Source organism: Narcine bancroftii, chromosome 14, assembly GCF_036971445.1.
Source record: "Narcine bancroftii isolate sNarBan1 chromosome 14, sNarBan1.hap1, whole genome shotgun sequence".
NCBI classification, from domain to species: domain Eukaryota; kingdom Metazoa; phylum Chordata; class Chondrichthyes; order Torpediniformes; family Narcinidae; genus Narcine; species Narcine bancroftii.
Window position 1 is genome coordinate 9,120,572 of NC_091482.1, and position 20,543 is coordinate 9,141,114.

Sequence of the window (20,543 nt, forward strand, 5' to 3'; positions counted from 1 at the left end):
ACCAGCAGGCTGGGGAGGAGGGACAGACGGGAAGGATGTGCCAACAATTGCGTGCCTGGTTCGGGTTGGTCTACCTGTTGTTCAAGAAGTGCTTTTGATGAGATTGACAGATCGTCATTTGGGGATAATACTGTTCCCTCACTTGTGACTCAATAATCCCTTCCTCATCACCAACCAGAAAGAAAGCAACAATATAAATCACCATCAATAATGAGAAGACTATTTAGAATTAAATAAATAATGAGAAGTTTGTTGTCACAGGAAAGAGTTGAGGGGGGGGGGGGGGGGCGAGAATTCTCCGTGCACTCAGTGTAGGAAAATGTTAAAGGTATTTCCACTGCACACCAACAACTCTGTAGCAGAGAGTGGAGAGCACTAAGTTCCTTGGTGGTCACTCCACATCTCACTTGTCAGGATAGTGACCGTACTTTCTGTGAAGACGGAGGCAGACACCATTAAGTCAACCTTCTGTAGGAGCTCTATTGAGAGTGTCCTGGCCAGTGTGGTACGGTTGCTGCAGGGAAATGGATTGGAGGTCGATCCAGAGGGCCGTAAGAGTGGCAGATGGGATCTCTGGAGACTCCCTCCCCACCATTGACACGATCACTAGGATCTTGTCTGAAGAGGACCCCTTCCACCCTGTGCACAGCATCTTTCAGCTGCTCCCATGGTGGAAGAGATCCAGGAGGATCAGAGCCAGGCTGAGGAACAGCTTCTTAACACAGGGAGTGAGAACGCTGAAGGACCAAAGGAACTGCTCACACACACCATTTGAGACTGTCACATTCATGAAACAATACTTAATATTTGTAGAGATGAAATACTTGTCCTGCTTTAATTGTTTGTCTGTATGTATGTTATATATGTTTGCACCAAGGACTGGAAAACATGGTTGGAGGTGTGCAATCAGATGACAATAAAAAAAAAGGACCCCATGACTTGACTAGAGGCAAACAGACTGTTAAACTGGGGAAGCCATTTCCCCTTTAAGTTTTTAATTGTCTCTTTGAGAAAATGAATGATGCAACACCATTCACTCATCACCACATCAAACCGTCTAATATGAAACCAGTTTCCATTTCAGGGTAGACTGGCATTTGCAAACTCCAGTTACCGAGGTCTTACAGACAGAAAGGGATCACCTCCAAGACAGGAGGGATGGGCTTGACGAAGAAAAAGGAGAGTACGCGGGAGAGAGGTGCTTTGAACTTCAATCACTCGACAGTTAATCCTCCCACCACATGCAAACCGATCATCAGACAGGGTGCCCAAGGTGGAACGGATCTGAAATTTACAAGAGACAGGCTTGCCCCAACGCACGTGGTAGCGGGGTGGAGTCAGACACGTCACCGCTGCTACTATTATTAACAAAAGCTCGTGGAGCCAAGGCTGGAGAAATGTATCTCCCTGCTCCGTGCCTCCCCTCATGTGCATCTGTCTCCCCCCCCCCCCCCCCACCTTCCTGCGGGCGACTAAAGAAAAATTAGAACTATCGAATGACACCTTCCTCCCCTCGCCATGATGCGTCATTATGCAAACAGACTACAGTGTTTTTTTACACGTCTGTCTCCGCCCTGCCTCCGGCAAAAAAAATCCTCTTACACACACTGCAATTTGCTGGTTTTCAGTAATACGGCGGGGCTTCGATCTCCACATCCCAACTGTTCCACGTGTCAATTTTAACGTCTGCAGTCTTACACTGAGAAATGCGTTTGCCTGTCAGTTGCACCCAATTCCTGCAATGAAATCGACTCGTAATTTATCCCAGCGTTTGACTGCAAAATGTACACTATGGAATTAACCACGTTCTCTCGTCATCTCAATTTGAAACAGTATCACGAGTAACAATGAAATGCAACATCCAAACTGCTACACTTGAAAGAGACTCGTGCGAGAAATGAAAGGCGACATGGATTTTCTGCAACTCGAGTCAGTGCAAGAGACAAGCATCCGCATTGGTCAGAGGAGCGAGAAATGTTACATCCACGCGCTCTCTTACCACGTGTTCTCTGTTGTTGCGCCTGTAATTCCAAAAACCTCGCAGCTTCCAACAGTGTTTCGATACTCATACTCGATCCTATCAATCACTTTTTAAAAAAACCACTGGGCGATTTTTCTTTTCTTGCAGTTGAGACACCAGCGCAGCAGGGGAGGGGGGGGGGGGGCAAATGTGTTTAGTTTTAATTTGGTTGCCTTAAACAGGCCCACTGGACCAGATCAAGAGGAGAACGAAATCTCCTTTAAACCCCCGGAATCTTCCAGATGAGGGAGGGAGGGGGGAAGGAGGGAAAAGAGGGGGGTGGGGGGGAAAGTCTCAAGATGGCGCAGTACACTGCCCCAAAATCCAGCAATCACAACAAGCAGTAACACTGCCCACTCGCAGTCCGATGCAAACCACGTCCCAGATCTTACAGCGAGACGGATGATGCTTTCAACGCAATTCTGATCAAACGAGAGCTCCTGGATTCCTGGCGCCTCTTTTGTTACAATTGGTACTCCACATGGAAACAATCCACAATTCAATTCCACAAGCGAGCACTTTTTTGATACGATCCCCTACGTTGCAATGTATCCAAATGAGGCAAAAAGCCCTCGGTGGAAATTCACCAGTCTTTGCAAACAACCACCACGGCACGGCTCATTTACATCTCACTTGATCCGCCCTGACAGTCACACCAATCGCGCTGGAGAAAGCCTAACAGTAGTAATTTCACACGGACGCCCATCGTTAAGCTGGGGGAGGTTTGGTTAATAAAGGCACATGAAAATACCGAAAGATTGTGATCTTTTAACGTGCTACAGCCGGAAGGTGTTTATTGCAGAAGGCTTGTGATTTTTTTTCGCGTGTTCTGTCACAGACACGTTTCCCAGGGCGCTGGCTCCCTGCCACAGGTTGAGGTGAGGGTTTTCTCGGGCCAGTTTGTGCACTGGTTTGCCATTTGTTTTGCACGAATCGTACAAAATGGTGGCTCAGGCTAGGGAGGGTGTGGTATCAGGAGACAGAGGTTGCGGAAGGGAGTAAAAATGTGTTTGACAAAAACCGAAACGGAACAACGTGGTGAAGGCGGGGCTTGTATCAAACTGGACGCGTGATGTTTAAAGGGGTGGATCGTGGTTCTGGCGTGTAGCCACAGACAATTGCAGGTCGACTTGTGAAATCGAGTGGCAAGTTTTTAAAAAAAAACCTGGCTTCCTCGCGACATGGACGATTTCTCAGTCGGAGCCCTGTATTTTGTGCGTGGAAGGTTTGGGTTCATACATGATCCTAAAACGAAAGTGATCTGGATACAGGGGTGGTTATAAACCTTGACAACCAGACGTCTCGAACTCCAGCTCAACCTTAACTCTTTGCTTACTATGGTGTAGGATGTTTAGAAAGAGGAAAATTCTTACCCAGCGTAATATTCAAGCCCTAGCTCCCGAACACACACTCCAATCAATGTGGTGGGGGGGGGGGGGGGGGGGGGGAGGCAAGCAGGAGTGAAACTTCTGCTCTCATTTCTCCTGATCCTGTGGTTCGTTCATTGAATATCTCATCAGATTCTTTTATTGACATGCAATAAAATAGAAAATGTGATATGGCATAAAATTGCGGATTTGGACAAAAGTGGGCGCTTTTTTCCACCATTCAAAAAATGATTAGCCCAGGGTCAATGGTGAAGAACAGACCAGATGGTTTCAGACATTCCAGGATTCGCTCGGCTAAAGGAATCGCTGAAACAATAGTGAGGTCATGGCAAATTGAATTTAACGGTGTCAGGATAGCACCATCTCTGGTCTGTGCACAAATTGACCCGTTTTGATGCAAGTAACGTTGTCTTCCCTTTCCTGCGGGTGCTGCCCGGTGTCTCTTGAATTCTGGACAGATCACATGTCAGAGTCGCAATGTTTTCCCCAGGGTAAAAATGCCACAAGCGTTTCAGGAGTTCTGTGTGGGGCAGATTTTATTTTTCTTACAGAGAGTGATGGGTGCCCGAAGCAGATACGATGGTTAAAAACGCAATGCTGGAGAAACTCAGCAGGTCAAACAGTGTATTTTATAGAGCGAAGATGTACATAACCAACGTTACGGGTCTGAGCCCTTCATCAAGGTATGGAAAATGTAAGCAGGTGTCTGAACCAAAGGATAAGGGCTGAATTTCTCTATGGTGTCTACCGCAGATACTATGATGGCATTGTATGTTCTCCCTGTGGCTTCCCCGGGGTTCTGGTTCCCCCCGCCCCCCGCAATCGTTCGAAACATTCTGGAAGTGTCGGTCAATTGGGTATGTCACACCATGCTGTGTGCAGAAACTTGGGCATCGTGTTTGGCTGAGGGGCTTGTCCCTGTGCTGAACTATTCCATAAATGAACAAACCCTCACCACACCATCAGCCAGCAACACCTCTGTCGTGCCCTATCAGTACCAAGAGTAGGCTGAGGGAACGAGAGGCTTGAATAAAAAGAACCTTGCTGGCCCGGATTCAGGGAGAGGTGGCTCAACCTTTATGGTCCAGGACCACAGGAGAGGAGTCATAGGGTATGAGTCATCAGTGGGCGGGCCAGCTCCATATATACAGTAGCCAACAATAACTATATACAATGGTACATAGTGTGACATTCATTCTCTCTTTTTCCCTCCACCATGGGACTAATCTTTTAGCTCTCTCCAAACCAGCATGGGTATGTATAATGGGGATTTCCATTGTCCCCTCTCACATTGATTTTATATATGTGTACACACTCTCCACTTCCATTTTGGACCCTCAATTCTTAGCACTTTACATTATCAGCCACTGTGGGGAGTTGCCAACAGGCCAGGAACAAAAAGTATGGTCCAAATCATAGTCCAGTGAAGACTGGAGCTGTAGCCACTGTTAGTTCATTTACGGGTCCCAGATTGCATTCTTCTATCCAGGTAACACTGACTAATCGACTTATGTCATCCTTTCATCTGTGTGGTGGTACACCCACAGCCTACTACAGGTATCAACCTCTGTACCTGCAGGAGTGTAAGGGGACGGGACAACACCTGGCCGGCTGTCAATCAGTCGGCCTGAATGGATCAAGCCCCACATGGTCAGGTGTCAATTATCCTCCGGGATATAAGCCTGCGCCGTCCTCCCAAGGCCTCACTTGGAGTTGCTGCAGCCATAGCCTGCCTGGCTCTGTGGAAGTCTTTGTGGATTAAAGCCTGTTGTACAGTCTTTACCTTGTGTGTGTCTGATTCTGACTAACAGCGCACCACAGTCTGATGGTGCCTATCTTTGACAGTGGCCTCAAGGGGTTGCAGACTCCAGGGACTGATGCAGGGAACCAGAAAACTGGAAGACTGCTCTCCCTCCCCCAATTCGAGAAGGAGATGCAGAAGACACAGTGACCACAGCGGCAGTCCAGCAAGGGGCTCTGAGGCTGAAGGATACACAGATGCGAGAGGGTGCCAAGGGCTTCCTGACCATTTGTGTCAGAGGTTTGGATCTGGATTTGGGTTGCAGATGGTTTGGATTGAAGTCTGTGAGGCGAATCTATGCACACTAGGTGACTCTGGAGTGACTCTCTTTTACTTCTCTTTCTCTGACTGTAAGGGGCACTGGGCAATTTCTGCTGATGGCAAATCTTTGTCTGCCTTACGATAAAGAAAATTTTGTGTAATATCACATTTTCTATTTTATTGCATGTCAATAAAAGAATCTTGAATCTGATGAGATATTCAATAAACTAACCACAGGATCAGGACAAATGAGAGCAGAAGTTGGCCATCTTGCCCATCAAGCCTGCACTGCTATTCAATAAAATCAGGGCTGCACTGGCATGGACTCGGCTGCACTTACCTGCTTGTTCCCTATAACTCATTCTCCCCTTCTTTGGGGCAAAGAGGTCAGCGTAATGCTGTTATAGCGCCAGCGATCGGTACCGGGGTTCTCATCCTGTGCTATTTGTAAGGAGAGCCTTAAATACATCTAATAAAGCAGCCTCTACCAATTCCTTGGTTGGCAAATTCCTCAAAGAAGGTCTTGCAAAAGGAGAGAGAAAATTGCAAGAAGGATGCAGGCTATGGGAGGAATAATAAGAGGGAAGGATGACCAGTTGGAAGATATTTTCTCCAAGAGGTGCTTATTGTTATGAAGGGGGATTTGACAGAGGAGATGTTGAGATAATGGGAGTTTCCAGAAGTAAAGCAGAGTCACTATTTAATAAAAGAATGAGTAATTTCATTACCCAGGGTGGGTAGAATGTGGAACCTATTATGCATGTTGAGGCGTACAGCATTTTATATTGAAGGGAAACCTAGATAATGTGATGAGAGAGAAAGGAATGCTTGATGAGGGAGGAGGCTTGTGGAACTGATACACTGGTAGGTTAAATCTAATGACATGTTTCCATTCTGTAATTCTATGCAAGTTTACAGAAGGGAATTGTGATCCAAAATGTGCATCTGTTTGTGTTTTTGGCTACTCCTATTAATGCAACCCCATGTGACACTCTTCCATACACTACAGCTGCGTGGAAATACTGAACGCTGATTTAACAGGTTACAACAACCACCATTTTCAGGTGGAGCTGACAATGCAGAGAAGTAGAATATTGAAATTGCCAGGCAAGTAGGATTTCAGAATTTATTTGGGGTCTTACAAATCCACTTGCACCTGACAAAGCAAAGTTAGAATCAGATGGGCCAAATGATCATTGTTAACTGGTTGCATTTGGTCAAAGTCATACTACACAGGAGGGGCTGCAGTCTTTTGGTTTCTCTTTTTGCTTATTTGTTTTCCCTTTTTTTTTGTTAGCATTTGACAAAATTGTGTTTTTTAAAAAAAAAACATGTGATGTATGAAATTTCGGACTCCAGAAAACTACTCAATTGGAATAAGTGGAGTTCGCATTCATAGACCACTTCAGACTTGCATTACAATATATAAGTCACGCAGCATCTGAAACATTGACTACCCAATTACTTCCTACAGACTCTATTTGACCTGCTGTGTTTCTTCAGCACTTTTGTGCATTGCCCTACTGCAGACTTTCCTGTTTAACTCAGATGTATTTAGTTGTTTCTTTGACAAAATCTTAATTTTCTTCCTTGTAATCACAAAGACCTTCTTTTGGATTTTTCACCCCAGAATATCTGGCGTTTTTACTCTTCTGGCCTTTTATACCACTGCCCAGAGTATCCCACAGGCAGACGGGATTGGTTATGTCATCTAGAAGAGCAATATGAAAGCCATGTGTGTAACTCCTACATGGATGCCAATTATTTTTGGCCCAGAATGAAATTCAAACTTCTAGGTAAATTTCCTCTTCCTTTTTTTTTGGTAAAAATTGGAAGATTCAACTCATATAAATTTAATGTGGAATATTTCTTTGCTTAATATTCCATACATGTTAATATTTTTTTTGTCAAAGGGCATAGAGTCAAAGGAAAAATAAATGGCTACATTTGTGCAAGTGCATGGTTAGGTTGCATGGAGTGTTACAAGAACAATGTTAAGGCTATAGAACATGATATTGAATATTCACGAGTGATTCTGGAATGATATTAGCATACGAGGAATGTTTGATGGTTCTTGGACTGTACTCCTTTGAGTTCAGAAGAATGAGGGGTGACCTCATAAAAACATTTCGAATGTTGAAAGGCAAAGTTGTTTCCCATGGTGGGGGAATTGAGGACAAGGGGGCACAATTTCAGAATTGAAGGGCTATCTGGAGTCAGGCTATCAAGGGTTATGGGGAGAAGGGATCAGCTCGTGACAGAATGGCAGAGCAGACTCAATGGGCTGAGTGGCCTAATTCTGCTCCTATAAGATGTCAGAAATATTTATGACTAACAATTGCAAAGCCCTTTAATTTCCAAATCCATCTGGATCTAAGGTGTTGAACCTTGCAGAATAGGGTGACTGGGGGAATCAGTTTCACAATGCAGCTCCACTTGATATGAGGTTCAAATGAATCTTAAGATGTCCATAAAATTATACCTCAATAACTTTTTGTATTTAAAAAAAAAATAATCTGATTGCTCAGTTGAAAAAAGATAGGATAAAAGTAATATTAAGATATTGTTAAATTGTTGTTAAAGTTCCTCACACAGAGAGTAGTGAATGCGGGCTCAATATAACACTTAAGAAGAATTTGGACAGGTATGTGGATGGGGGCGGTATGGAGGACTATGGACTGGGTGCAGGTCAGTAGGACTAAGCAAAAAATGGTTCAGTGTTAATCAGGCATTTCAGATTGAATTGCAACATTTCACACTGAGTAAATATCCCTCAAAGCATAAACATATTTACGATACATATTGCAAAATGGTGCAAATAATTTTGAATCTAGTGTCTGCAACATGGAAAGATATCATGCTAAGAGTATTTTTTTTCCATACACCCGAAATTTTATGGGTTATAACTTTTTTTACACAGGAATTGATGAGGTGACTATCTCTAAATCATTCAGTATTTGTAGCATTTCATTTCAATAGAAGGGAGCTGTTTGCAGAATTAGATCCTGGTATTTGTCAGCCCACATGAACAATATAGTTCTTGAATAATACTCCCACCACTTGAGGAGATAGATATTTTTCAATCATCTTAAATTGGACTACAAAAAGTATAACTGGACCTGGGTTAGATTGACTTAACTCTAGCCATATAAAGAATCCTGACTTTGAAAGAAGAGGTGGCAGGTAAATCTACATAATCCTTTCAAAGTTTCTGTGCTCTGAAATAACACTGGACAATGAAGATTTTGCTTCCTAAACACTTTTGGGTGTATTTTCTTTCTTTTTCTTTTTAATATATTTTTTATTGAGTTTAACATATAAGCATACATAACATATAAGCATACATAAGAAATGATGATTCAGTCATGGCTATCCCTTGTAGTCGAGGATGATGGACTTCATTCTGTTGCTCCACCAGGTGAAGATGTCTGTGCGTGTATTTGTTTATCACGTACTTGATGTTGCACTCCAAGCACACGATACTTCACAAATCAACCAACTAGTTCCAATTGCATGAAAACAATGACAATTGGAGCTGATGGATTTGTCACAGTCTTCATCCACCTTCACAGCCGTTGAGTTTGAAGTAACTTTGACCACCTGTTCCACCGTTGAGATCTTGGTTGGATTGTTCTTTGTCCAGGACCTCACCCTTGACCTTACTGCCATGGGTGACCCTACCAGGAACAATAGCTCCAGACGGCACCGCTCTTGGGATACAGGTACACACAAGTTTTTCCACCACAATGAGGTGACAATTCATGGAAAAGAAATGACGATTACATAATGAATTGATTGTATACAAGCAAATATATACCAAAGGGAGAGGGGAAAAATGAGTAAGTAATAAAATGGGCATATCTACATTATAGTTACTTGTAATAACTCCATCAAGTAGTAAACAAGGCTTTTACTTAAATGTGCAGTGCTCTCCACCCCCCCACCCCCCAACCAGGCATGGCATAGGGCCCCTGTAAAAATGGCTGCTCTCACAAAGAAGTCTCACCAGCAGCTATACTTTGTGAGGTTTCTGAGAAGAATCGGTATGTCACTGAAGACTCTCGGAAACTTCTACAGGTGCACCGTGGAGAGCATTTCTGGTTGGTTGCATCACTGCCTTGTATGCAGGCGCCAACTCTCAGGACAATAAACTCCAGAAGGTTGTTAACTTAGTCTGCGGCATCACAGGCACCAGATTTCACTCCATTGAGGATATGTGCAAGAGACGGTGTCTTAATAAAGCAGCCTCTATCCTCAAAGACCCCCACCACCCAGGCCATGACTTCTTCTTTCTGCTACCATCAGCAAAAAGGTACAGGAGCCTAAAGCTCTCAACGGCACAAGGGCAGCTTCTTCCCCACTGCCATCCGATACCTGAATAATGATTGAACCGAAGACATTACCTTGCTATTTGTGCACTAATATTTTTATTTTTGATAGTAATGTTGTAAAATGGTTATAATATGAATGGTTACACCATGACACTGAGGCAAAACACTGAATTTCATGACTTGTTCATGACAATAAATTCGAATTCTGATTCAATGGTCTTCATTAATTTGTAAATTTCATATCACTAAGGCAATCCTTTCATCGGTCCACCAGAAATTTTCCTATCCATCCCTTTACCATCATCTCTGCAACTTAAAACTATACTTCCACTTTGGAAGTATAGAGTCTTTGACCTGAAACGTTTCTCTCTTCTTCGGTGCAACGTGACAATGTTGCGTATTTACATTTGCAGATTTTATTGAACAATAGATCTGGACTTGAATGAAATTTCACCTTGATGGATCTGTTGTCTAATTCATTCTGAAATCCTGAGATGCATGCTGTTAACCATTCCTGGACCTGCAGATTCCCCCCCCCCCCCCATTCCTCTTGATTATTAATCTAGTTGCTCCTTCACTGTCCTACTTTACCCCTCAAGTTGGGGTTTCAATAAATGTTCTTCTAGGGCAGGGGTGTCAAACTCAAATTTACGGAGGGCCAAAATTAAAAACTTGGACTAAGTCGAGGGCCGAACTAAATATTTATTGAAAATTTTCAACAACATCTGCATGTTTTCTCTTCTTTCAACATATGTAATGTTAAACTTTTTCTTATTAAAATAAATGTTTAATAATAGTTTGGATAAACTCTTTCATTGTCATTGGGCCATTTCCTTTGGAGCTCTGAAACCGTGCAAATGACGAGTCAATGAGGGATGATTAAAGCAGTGGTCTTCAAACTTTTTCTTTCCACCCACAGACCACCTTAAGCAATCCCTTACTAATCACAGAGCACCAATGGCACAGGGACGCGAGTGGAAAGAAAAAGGTTGAGAACTGTTGTATTGTGGTAACTCCACATCTGATTAGGTTAATTGTTAGGCAAGTGGTCAGAGAAGGACCCCCCCCCCCCCCAACCCCAAGAAAGGCTTAAATCACAGGAACAAAATAAGCTTCCGTCTCACTGCTCCCAATCTTACACACAGTTCTGATGTGGAATGTGGGGTCGCAGCTCCACGTTCACCCGAGTTCAGGTGCTGTCTGTGTGAAGTTTGTACGCTCTCCCCTTGTCTTGGACCAACAGGTCGGTCGCCTGACGAAGGAACCCGAACCCCCCGTTGAAACGCCGGCGTCCGGGGCGGTGGAGGAATTGGCTGAGAAGAGCGTGTTGCTCCCACCCCCTCCCATGGTTGGAGAGGGATTAAACTGCGATCTCACAGCGCCGGGCTCGTCTCCAACAAAAGGAGCGGGAGGCAGGGTCCGCCGCGCACGGAGCGAGGGGGAAGGCATCGCCAACGAGACGTTCGGTCCGGCGTCGCCGCTGAAGCGCAGACCCAGCGAGGATGGTCCCCAACTCCAGCAGCGTCTGTGTGTCCGGGAGCCGGGCAGGCTGAGTGCGGCGCTCCGATCCCCGGGATTCGGGACTCTGAGATCCCTCCACACCTCCAGCGTCTTCATTTTCACCTTCAGTGTGCATGCGCTATACTGGCACAGCGGCCAGCGGGCCAACTCTAATATATATTTAATATGATCTTGCGGGCCAAATATAATTATATTTGGCCCGCGGGCCAGAGTTTGACATGTGTGCTCTAGGGAAAAGTAGGCATCTCCTACACGTGCATCGGTGTTAGATTATTTCAGAGCACAGAAGCATTGAAAGGATTTTGTAGATTTTCTTGCCACCTCTTCTTGCAAAGAAAGGCCACTTTATATGGCCACAATTAAGTCAATCCAACATCAGTAATGGTGACTATAAAAGTACCAGAAGTCACAAAAGTATTTTTAGTTTCTCAGTGTGCAGTTGAAAAAAAAAATCTATAATTATAGATTTTAGATCCACAAATGGGGATTACTCAGAACAGAGTATGTTGGACTGTCTGATGTCAACGTTGCCCTGTCTACTCCTTCTTACTGTTATCTGGGGACTTGCCAACATCTAGAGGTTCAGGTGCATATGAAATTGTGACCCATTCATTCTGAACCCAACCAGAGCCAGTCTGCATATTCGGGTCCCATTGGGCTCAGGAAGGGTAGTCATGGAGTTGTGCAGTGTGGAAACAGGCCCTTCAGCCCAACTTGTCCACACCCACTGAAATGTCCTACCCGGCTCCATTTGAGTTGCATTCCTCTATAAGGCATCAAAGGTTATGGAGAGGCTGGGCAGTGGGGCTGAGTGGGGAAATGGATCAGCTCATAATTAAATGGGGCAGACTTGATTGGACTGTATAGCCTATTTCTGCTCCTCTGTCAACCCATCCTATCGATGTATCCAACTTTTTTCCTTAAACATTCAATAGTACCTGAATGACCCCTCAAGTTCCTGTTAAATCTCTCCCCCCTCCATTAAATATATGCCATCTGGTTACCAATTCATCTACTCTGGGCAAAAGATTCTGTGCACTTACCTGACCTATTCCCCTAGTGATGTTTCCATGCAGACAGCTAAAGGAAAGCTGGAGGCAATCATGCCATCAAATCATTCTTCACACCAAAAGTCCTCGACTTCTCAATAAGCATACCTGGGTGCATCCAGATGTGATGGCATCGTGATATGCAGTCAGAAGGGAGTCTTACGAGGGTTCCTTAGCACTGATTCTTGCTGAATTCCATCCAGAAGGTTAGTAAGGAAACAAGGGCAAAACAATTGGCATAGCAATTAGCAGAAATCCTTTACAGCACCAGTGATCAGGAGCAGGGTTCGAATCCTGCTCTGCCTGTAAGGAGTTTGTACATTCTTCCCGTATCAGAGTGGGTTTTCCCCGGGGGCTCCAGTTTCTTTCCACCATTTGAAACATACAGGGGATGTATGTTAACTGATGAAAATTGAGCAGCACAGACCCGTGAGCCGAAATGGCCTGTTACCATGCTGTATGTCTAAATTTAAATTTACAAGATATATGCTGGTGGGGGACTTCAGTGTCTCAGTACGGTACTCAAGTTCGTTTATGTGTCATCTGATTGTACAGGTGCATGAAACAGCGTTCTATGTTCCACGGTGCATAACAGTGTAAAACACACATACAGACACAATGCACGTAGAGATAAACAATACATTTACACAGTACATATGAACATATATTAAAATAAATATTATTAATAAATAGAATGTTTGAGCAGTCATTCAGCGGCCTCACTGCCCGTGAAAAGAAGTGCTTCTCAGCCTGCTGGTATTGGCTTTGATACTCCTGTATCTCTTCCCCGACTGGAATAGCTGGAAGATGCTGCATGTAGGGTGGTAGGGATTCTCCCTGATTTTTGCGAGCCCTTTTTCAACAACGATCCCAAAAACAAAAATCCCATCACTGGGGGGTCAGGCGGCTCCAGTGATCCTCTCTGCCACTTTTATGGTCCTGTGGATTGACCTCTGATCCAATGCTCTTCAGCAACTGTACCACACAGTAATGCTAATAACTCACTGTCCTTCTCTACACCACTGACTCACTTTCCCTCCTCTCAACACCACTGGCTCATTGCCCCTCTCCCCTCACCACTGACTCAGTGACCCCCCCTCACTACACTACTGACTTGGTTCTTCTCAACACTACTGACACAGCCCCACATGCGCTCGGACACCTTCCAGCTACCAGTGACCATATTCATTTATTAATATCCGCACGTACAGTAGCTGTGGCCAAGAACAGAATTTTTCCAGTTTTAGCCTGTGTAACCCAGTTCAGTGTTGCCCCCGTTGCTGTGGCCAAGGTCAGTGAATACAGCATTATCCCAGCAATTGAGCCCGAGGACCTCTTGGTTTGCTCATTGTTAAAGGAAGCAAAACGTTCCCTGACGATTGAACTAATCAGTTCTACGTGTCAGGATTATCATAATGCAGGCACCTCACAGACCATAAGCAAGTAGATTTGCTAACAGCAAGTCCAGCAACAGAATCAGACTTGTGTTTGGACTCAGTGATTCGTGGATTCCACCAAGAGGTCACCTCTGAGAAAACACAGCAGGATCAGTCTCCACGTGTCTGATGGTTTGCTGCATGCACTGGATTTTATCCTGTCAAATGTTTCAGAGTGTTATCTAAGAATGTTACTGAGCTATCGCTGACTGAAACCATATGGGAAGGATAATCTGACAGGAATCGTTTCTTCACCACACGCTATTGATATATAGTCAGCATTTGAGCATTTGGCTATCATGTGGTATGTTCTTAATGACATGCACTTCCTCCCTCTGCACCTCATAACCAGTGGAGTAATTCCAAAATATTGTGCCAAGAAATAAAAGCTGAATAACTCTCACATTTCTTTCAATGACTAAAATCTCTTCAAGTTAAACATAACACACTGTGGCTTCAAATAAACTACCAGATGCCACTGAAAGGAAATGGAGAACAGACCAGGAGTAAAAATCAGAAGTAAAACACAAAAGTCTGCAGACACCGCGATTGAAGTGAAAAAACCCCCCCACTCTGCTGGAGAAACTCAATAGTGTGCCTTTGGCCCGTCCGCATCTGTGACAAGGATCTCCCAGTGGCCAACCATTCCATGTCCCGCTCCCATAATCACGTGTCTGTCCATGTCCTCATGTACTATCCCACCAAGACTACCAATAAATGAGAGGAAGAAATAAATGAGAGGATTTTTTCCATCTGGGCACTCTCCAGTTGGATGGCATTAACATCGACTTCTCCGGATTCTGCTAATCTATTCTCCAATCTCTCTCCCTTCCCTTCCTCCTGTCTTCTTTCACTCAGCTTTCCACCCCCTTTCCTCTACATTCACCGAGTCATCCTGCTTGCTGGTGTTCTCTCCCTCACCTCTCCACCTATTACCCCCTGCCTTTGGGATCATGCACCTCCTCCCCCACAATTTCGTTTGGACGCCTGCCAATGTTTCCATACCTTGATGAAGGGCTCAAGCCCGAAACATTGGTTAAGTATCTATCTTTGCTATATAAAATGTGCTGTTTGATCTGCTGAGTTTCTCCAGCATTATATTTTTATTTTTTTGATTGAAAAGAGGGTTGGTGCGAGAACACAGCCTTGCTTCACGCCATTGTTAATGGAGAAGGGTTCAGAGAGCTCATTGCTGTATCTGACCCGACCTTGTTGGTTTTCGTGCAGTTGGATAATCATGTTGAGGAACTTTGGGGGACATCCGATGCGCTCTAGTATTTGCCAAAGCCCTTTCCTGCTCACGGTGTCGAAGGCTTTGGTGAGGTCAACAAAGGTGATGTAGAGTCCTTTGTTTTGTTCTCTGCACTTTTCTTGGAGCTGTCTGAGGGCAAAGACCACGTCAGTAGTTCCTCTGTTTGCGCGAAAGCCGCACTGTGATTCTGGGAGAATATTCTCGGCGACACTAGGTATTATTCTATTTCGTAGAATCCTAGTGAAGATTTTGCCTGCAATGGAGAGCAACGTGATTCCCCTGTAGTTTGAGCAGTCTGATTTCTCGCCTTTGTTTTGTACAGGGTGATGATGGTGGCATCACGAAGATCCTGAGGCAGTTTTCCTTGGTCCCAACAAAGCTTGAAAAACTCATGCAGTTTGGCATGCAGAGTTTTGCCGCCAGCCTTCCAGACCTCTGGGGGGATTCCATCCATACCTGCTGCTTTGCCACTTTTCAGTTGTTCGATTGCCTTATATGTCTCCTCCAGGGTGAGGACCTCATCCAGCTCTTGCCTTAGGGGCTGTTGAGGGAGCTGGAGCAGGGCGGAATCTTGGACTGAGCGGTTGGCACTGAAAAGAGATTGGAAGTGTTCTGACCATCGGTTGAGGATGGAGATCTTGTCGCTGAGGAGGACTTTGCCGTCTGAGCTGCACAGCGGGCTTTGGACTTGGGGTGAGGGGCCGTACACAGCCTTTAGACCCTCGTAGAAACTCCTGAAGTCGCCAATGTCCGCGCTGAGCTGGGTTCGTTTGGCGAGGCTAGTCCACCACTCATTTTGGATCTCCCGGAGTTTGTGCTGAAGATGGCTGCATGCGCGACGGAAGGCTTGTTTCTTCTCTGGACAGGACGGCTTTGTAAGGTGAGCCTGGTGGGCAGCTCGCTTCTTTGCCAGCAGTTCCTGGATTTCCTGGCTGTTTTCGTCAAACCAGTCCTTGTTTTTCCTGGAGGAGAAGCCCAGTACCTCTTCAGTGGATTGCAGTATGGTAGTCTTCAACTGATCCCAGAGGGTTTCAGGGGATGGGTCCGTGAGGCGGGTTGCATCGTTGAGCTTTGCTTTGAGGTTTGCCTGGAAGTTTCCTCTCGCTTCGTCTGACTGCAGGTTTCCAACATTGAACCTCTTTCTGGGGGCTTTACTGTTCCTGGGCTTTGGCTTGAAGTGAAGGTTGAGCTTGCAGCGAACCAGCCGGTGGTCAGTGTGGCTTTACGCGCTAGGCATGACCCAGGTGTGGAGCACATCTCGTTTGTCACTTTCTCGCACCAGGATGTAGTCCAGGAGGTGCCAGTGTTTGGATCGGGGATGCATCCAGGTGGTCTTAAGGCTGTCCCTCTGCTGAAAAAGGGTGTTTGTAATCTTCAGCATGATGCTGAACCAAGTCATGAAAGACCCCAACAATGAAGACGCTGTTTACATCCGGTACCGCACGGATGGCAGTCTCTTCAATCTGAGGCGCCTGCAAGCTCACACCAAGACACAAGAGAAACTTGTCCGTGAACTACTCTTTGCAGACGATGCCGCTTTAGTTGCCCATTCAGAGCTAGCTCTTCAGCGCTTGACGTCCTGCTTTGCGGAAACTGCCAAAATGTTTGCCCTGGAAGTCAGCCTGAAGAAAACTGAGGTCCTCCATCAGCCAGCTCCCCACCATGACTACCAGCCCCCCCACATCTCCATCGGGCACACAAAACTCAAAACGGTCAACCAGTTTACCTATCTCGGCTGCACCATTTCATCAGATGCAAGGATCGACAATGAGATAGACAACAGACTCGCCAAGGCAAATAGCGCCTTTGGAAGACTACACAAAAGAGTCTGGAAAAACAACCAACTGAAAAACCTCACAAAGATAAGCGTATACAGAGCCGTTGTCATACCCACACTCCTGTTCGGCTCCGAATCATGGGTCCTCTACCGGCATCACCTACGGCTCCTAGAACGCTTCCACCAGCGTTGTCTCCGCTCCATCCTCAACATCCATTGGAGCGCTTTCATCCCTAACGTCGAAGTACTCGAGATGGCAGAGGTCGACAGCATCGAGTCCACGCTGCTGAAGATCCAGCTGTGCTGGATGGGTCACGTCTCCAGAATGGAGGACCATCGCCTTCCCAAGATAGTGTTATATGGCGAGCTCTCCACTGGCCACCGTGACAGAGGTGCACCAAAGAAAAGGTACAAGGACTGCCTAATGAAATCTCTTGGTGCCTGCCACATTGACCACCGCCAGTGGGCTGATATCGCCTCAAACCGTGCATCTTGGCGCCTCACAGTTTGGCGGGCAGCAACCTCCTTTGAAGAAGACCGCAGAGCCCACCTCACTGACAAAAGGCAAAGGAGGAAAAACCCAACCCCAACCAACCAATTTTCCCCTGCAGCCGCTGCAACCGTGTCTGCCTGTCCCGCATCGGACTTGTCAGCCGCAAAGGAGCCTGCAGCTGACGTGGACTTTTACCCCCTCCATAAATCTTCGTCCGCGAAGCCAAGCCAAAGAATGTTTTTACAGGAGTAGAAGTCATTCATCTGTGCCGAAGTTCATCCTCTGAATAACTGCCACACACCTTTTTAAACTCACAAGACAATAGGGGAAAGGGCGTACCCAATATGGGCCTTAGCCTGATGACCACCTTCATGCGGTAGGGACGCCAATGCAACATGGCAGCCACCGAGACCAGCTCTGACGAGAATGCCTGTGACTGTTTATTTTGCTCACTACTGCCACCCTGAGTCTGGCCAGAAAATTACTCCACTGGCTTCTTCATTAAACCTTTGCAGCAAACTGAATACCAAGACGGAAGGATCGGAAAACTCACTTTTTCCTCCCTGCTCCATGACCACCGCCGACAGGGCCTACAGGACTTCCAGCACCTACAGGGGTGGCAGCACCCACTTTGAGAATCACTAGTTATATAGAAATAAATGTAACAACGTGATGGAAATGTATGGATACAAAACTAAGGGTGAGAAGAGACTTTGAAAGATTTCCTTTTATAAATAATTTATTGTGAATAAAGTCTATTTTTGGCTCAAAAAATTCTAATCACATGCTGAATTTTCCCACACACCTACTTAATTTTCTTAAGAAAGATGATTCATCCAACTATCTTATCGTAGCAAGGCAGTTAAATTACTTATTGGTCAGTTTCAAAAGACCAGAACTATTCACTTGTAGAAATCAGTTCAAAGTTGCTAGATAAGTTAGAATCCCTGAATTGTTCATCAGGTCATAAGACCATAAGACATAGGAGAAGAAAGAGGCTATTCAACCCATTGAGTCTGCTCCACCATTTAATCATGAACTGATCCATTCTCCCACTCAGCCTGGCCTTCTCCTGAAAAACCTTTGATGTCCTGGCTAATCAAGAACCCGTCAGTCTCTGCCTTAAATACACCCAATGGCCTAGCCTCCACAACCTCCTATGGCAACAAATTCTACAGATTTACCACCCTCCGGCTAAAGAAATTCCTGCACATCTCTGTTTGAAGCGGATGCCCTTCAATCCTGAAGTTGTCCCACCAGAAGAAACAGCCTATCTACATCTACTCTGTCCATGCTTTAGAAATTTGACATGTTTCTATCCGATCCCCTCCTCCTGAATGATCCAGAGATCATCCAACTTGAGCTCTAATTCCTTCATGCAGTTTTGGAAGGAGCTGCAGTTTGATGGACTTCTCAAAGATGAAGGTCATCAAGGATACTTTTTGCTTCCCTGACTATCTACTGCCCTGCCCTGGCTGCCATTCCCATTGTCTATTAAATAGGAAAACCTGTCCTTTCCTTACCTCAGCATATCTCCTGTTGACTGTTGGGAGGTCTGTAATACAGCCTCAGCAAAGTGACAACACCCTTTCTGCTCCTGGTCTATACCGGTAGGTCCTCATTTCAGGAGGCCTTCTAGGATATCCTCCCTCAATAGTACAGTAATTTTTTCCTTGACAGTGTAACACCATCTTTTTTTTTGTTTTTACAAGCCATTGGTCTCACTTGAAAATTCTACACCAATGGATACCGAGTTATCAGTCCTGTCCATCTCTCAAATATTCCTCCATAATAGCAACAATGTTGGGTTAAATAAAGCAAGGAAGACAATTCCACCATGCACACAGCTGCTCCCGTCGGGGAAGAGATACAGGAGTATCAGAGCCAGCACCACCAGGCTTCTGAACGCAGGCAGTGAGAATGCTCAACGACTGCTCACACTAAACCACCGGAGATTCTCACAGTCATGAAAGAACATTTATTTATTTATATAGCTGGAAGACTGGTCCTGTGTATGTATTGTTTGTCTGTATGTGCATTATGTCTGGTTGCATGTCTAAATATTTTGCACCGAGGACCACAGAACAGTTTCATCAAGATGTACTTGTACAATCAGATGACAGTACACTTGGCTTAATCTATCTCTCTAAGAGATGTAATTTTACCTTTGCATCCTCCTCGTGTGCATTTACCTGCCTGCTCTGCCTACTGGATGTAATAACCTCTCTAATAGGTGATTGCACCTCCACATCTGAACATCTTCTTCGATTCCTTTGCCCCTCCCAACCAAGTGTAGATCTTCTCCCAAAACACGAGCAAACCTTACTGCTAGCATATTGGTCCCATTCTGACTTAGGGACAACTCGGCTCTCTTGTTCAAGTCCCAACTTTCCCAGGAGCTTAAAGCCACACACTGATCAGACCCATCCTCCTATTCCTTGGGGCACCGGCAGCAATCTGCAAGTGACAATAGGGATCCTGCTCATTATTGGGATATCTAACTCCCCAAACCTAATGCGCAGAACATCATGCTTTCTCCTATGTATGTTGTTGGTGCCAATGTGTACCCTGCCCGCAGGCTGTTCATCCTTCCCCTGCAGAATATCCTGCAGCTGTTCCAAGGCACCCTTGACCCCAACATCAAGGAAACATTTCGTTTTGCTGTAAAATTCAGCAGTTGCTTGTGTCTCCATACCAACCTAGTTTCATTTGAAACCTTTCCCACTCATCAGAAGGCGCAACAGCAACTGTGCTTCCTGAGAAGACTGAAGCAGGCAAGGTGAGCGGCCGCCATCATGTCATTCTTCTACAGGAGCTCTATCGAGAACATCTTGGCTGGCTGCATCAGTGTGGTACGGTTGCTGCAAAGAAATGGATCGGAGATCGATCAACGGGGCCATTAGGGTGGCAGAGAGGATCACTGGAGTCCCTCTCCACATTTCTCCCCCCCCCACCCCCAATTGACGTGATCTACTGGATCATTGTCTGAAGATGGCACACAAAATCATTGAGGACCCCTTCCAACCCACACACAGCATCTTTTAGCTGCTCCCTTCAGGAAAGAGATACAGGCTGAGGAACAGCTTCCCACGGGCAGTGAGAATGCTGAACAACTCAAAGAACTGCTCATACTAACCATCCAAGACTCTCATTTTTCCATAACGATATCTATTTATTTGAAAATATGAATACTGTCCTCTATATGTATTATTTG

At 45.3% G+C, this 20,543-nt stretch overlaps 1 protein-coding gene across 3 annotated transcripts in view; it reads right to left on the reverse strand.

Annotated features, from left to right (window-relative positions):
- Window positions 1-20,124, reverse strand: part of mnta (MAX network transcriptional repressor a) — a 165,912-nt gene extending 145,788 nt beyond the window's left edge. Inside the window, exons 1-2 of one of the 3 annotated variants that reach the window (XM_069912151.1) lie at window positions 20,029-20,124; window positions 12,480-12,559 (exon numbers count right to left, since the gene is read on the reverse strand). In XM_069912151.1, the coding sequence (XP_069768252.1) occupies window positions 12,480-12,489 (10 nt within the window). In that variant the 5' untranslated portion in view covers window positions 12,490-12,559; window positions 20,029-20,124. Of the gene's footprint in view, window positions 1-1,999; window positions 2,876-12,479; window positions 12,560-20,028 lie in introns of those variants that run through there. The other 2 variants (XM_069912152.1, XM_069912149.1) reach the window with 2 other exon arrangements.
- Window positions 20,125-20,543: the final 419 nt, after the last annotated feature.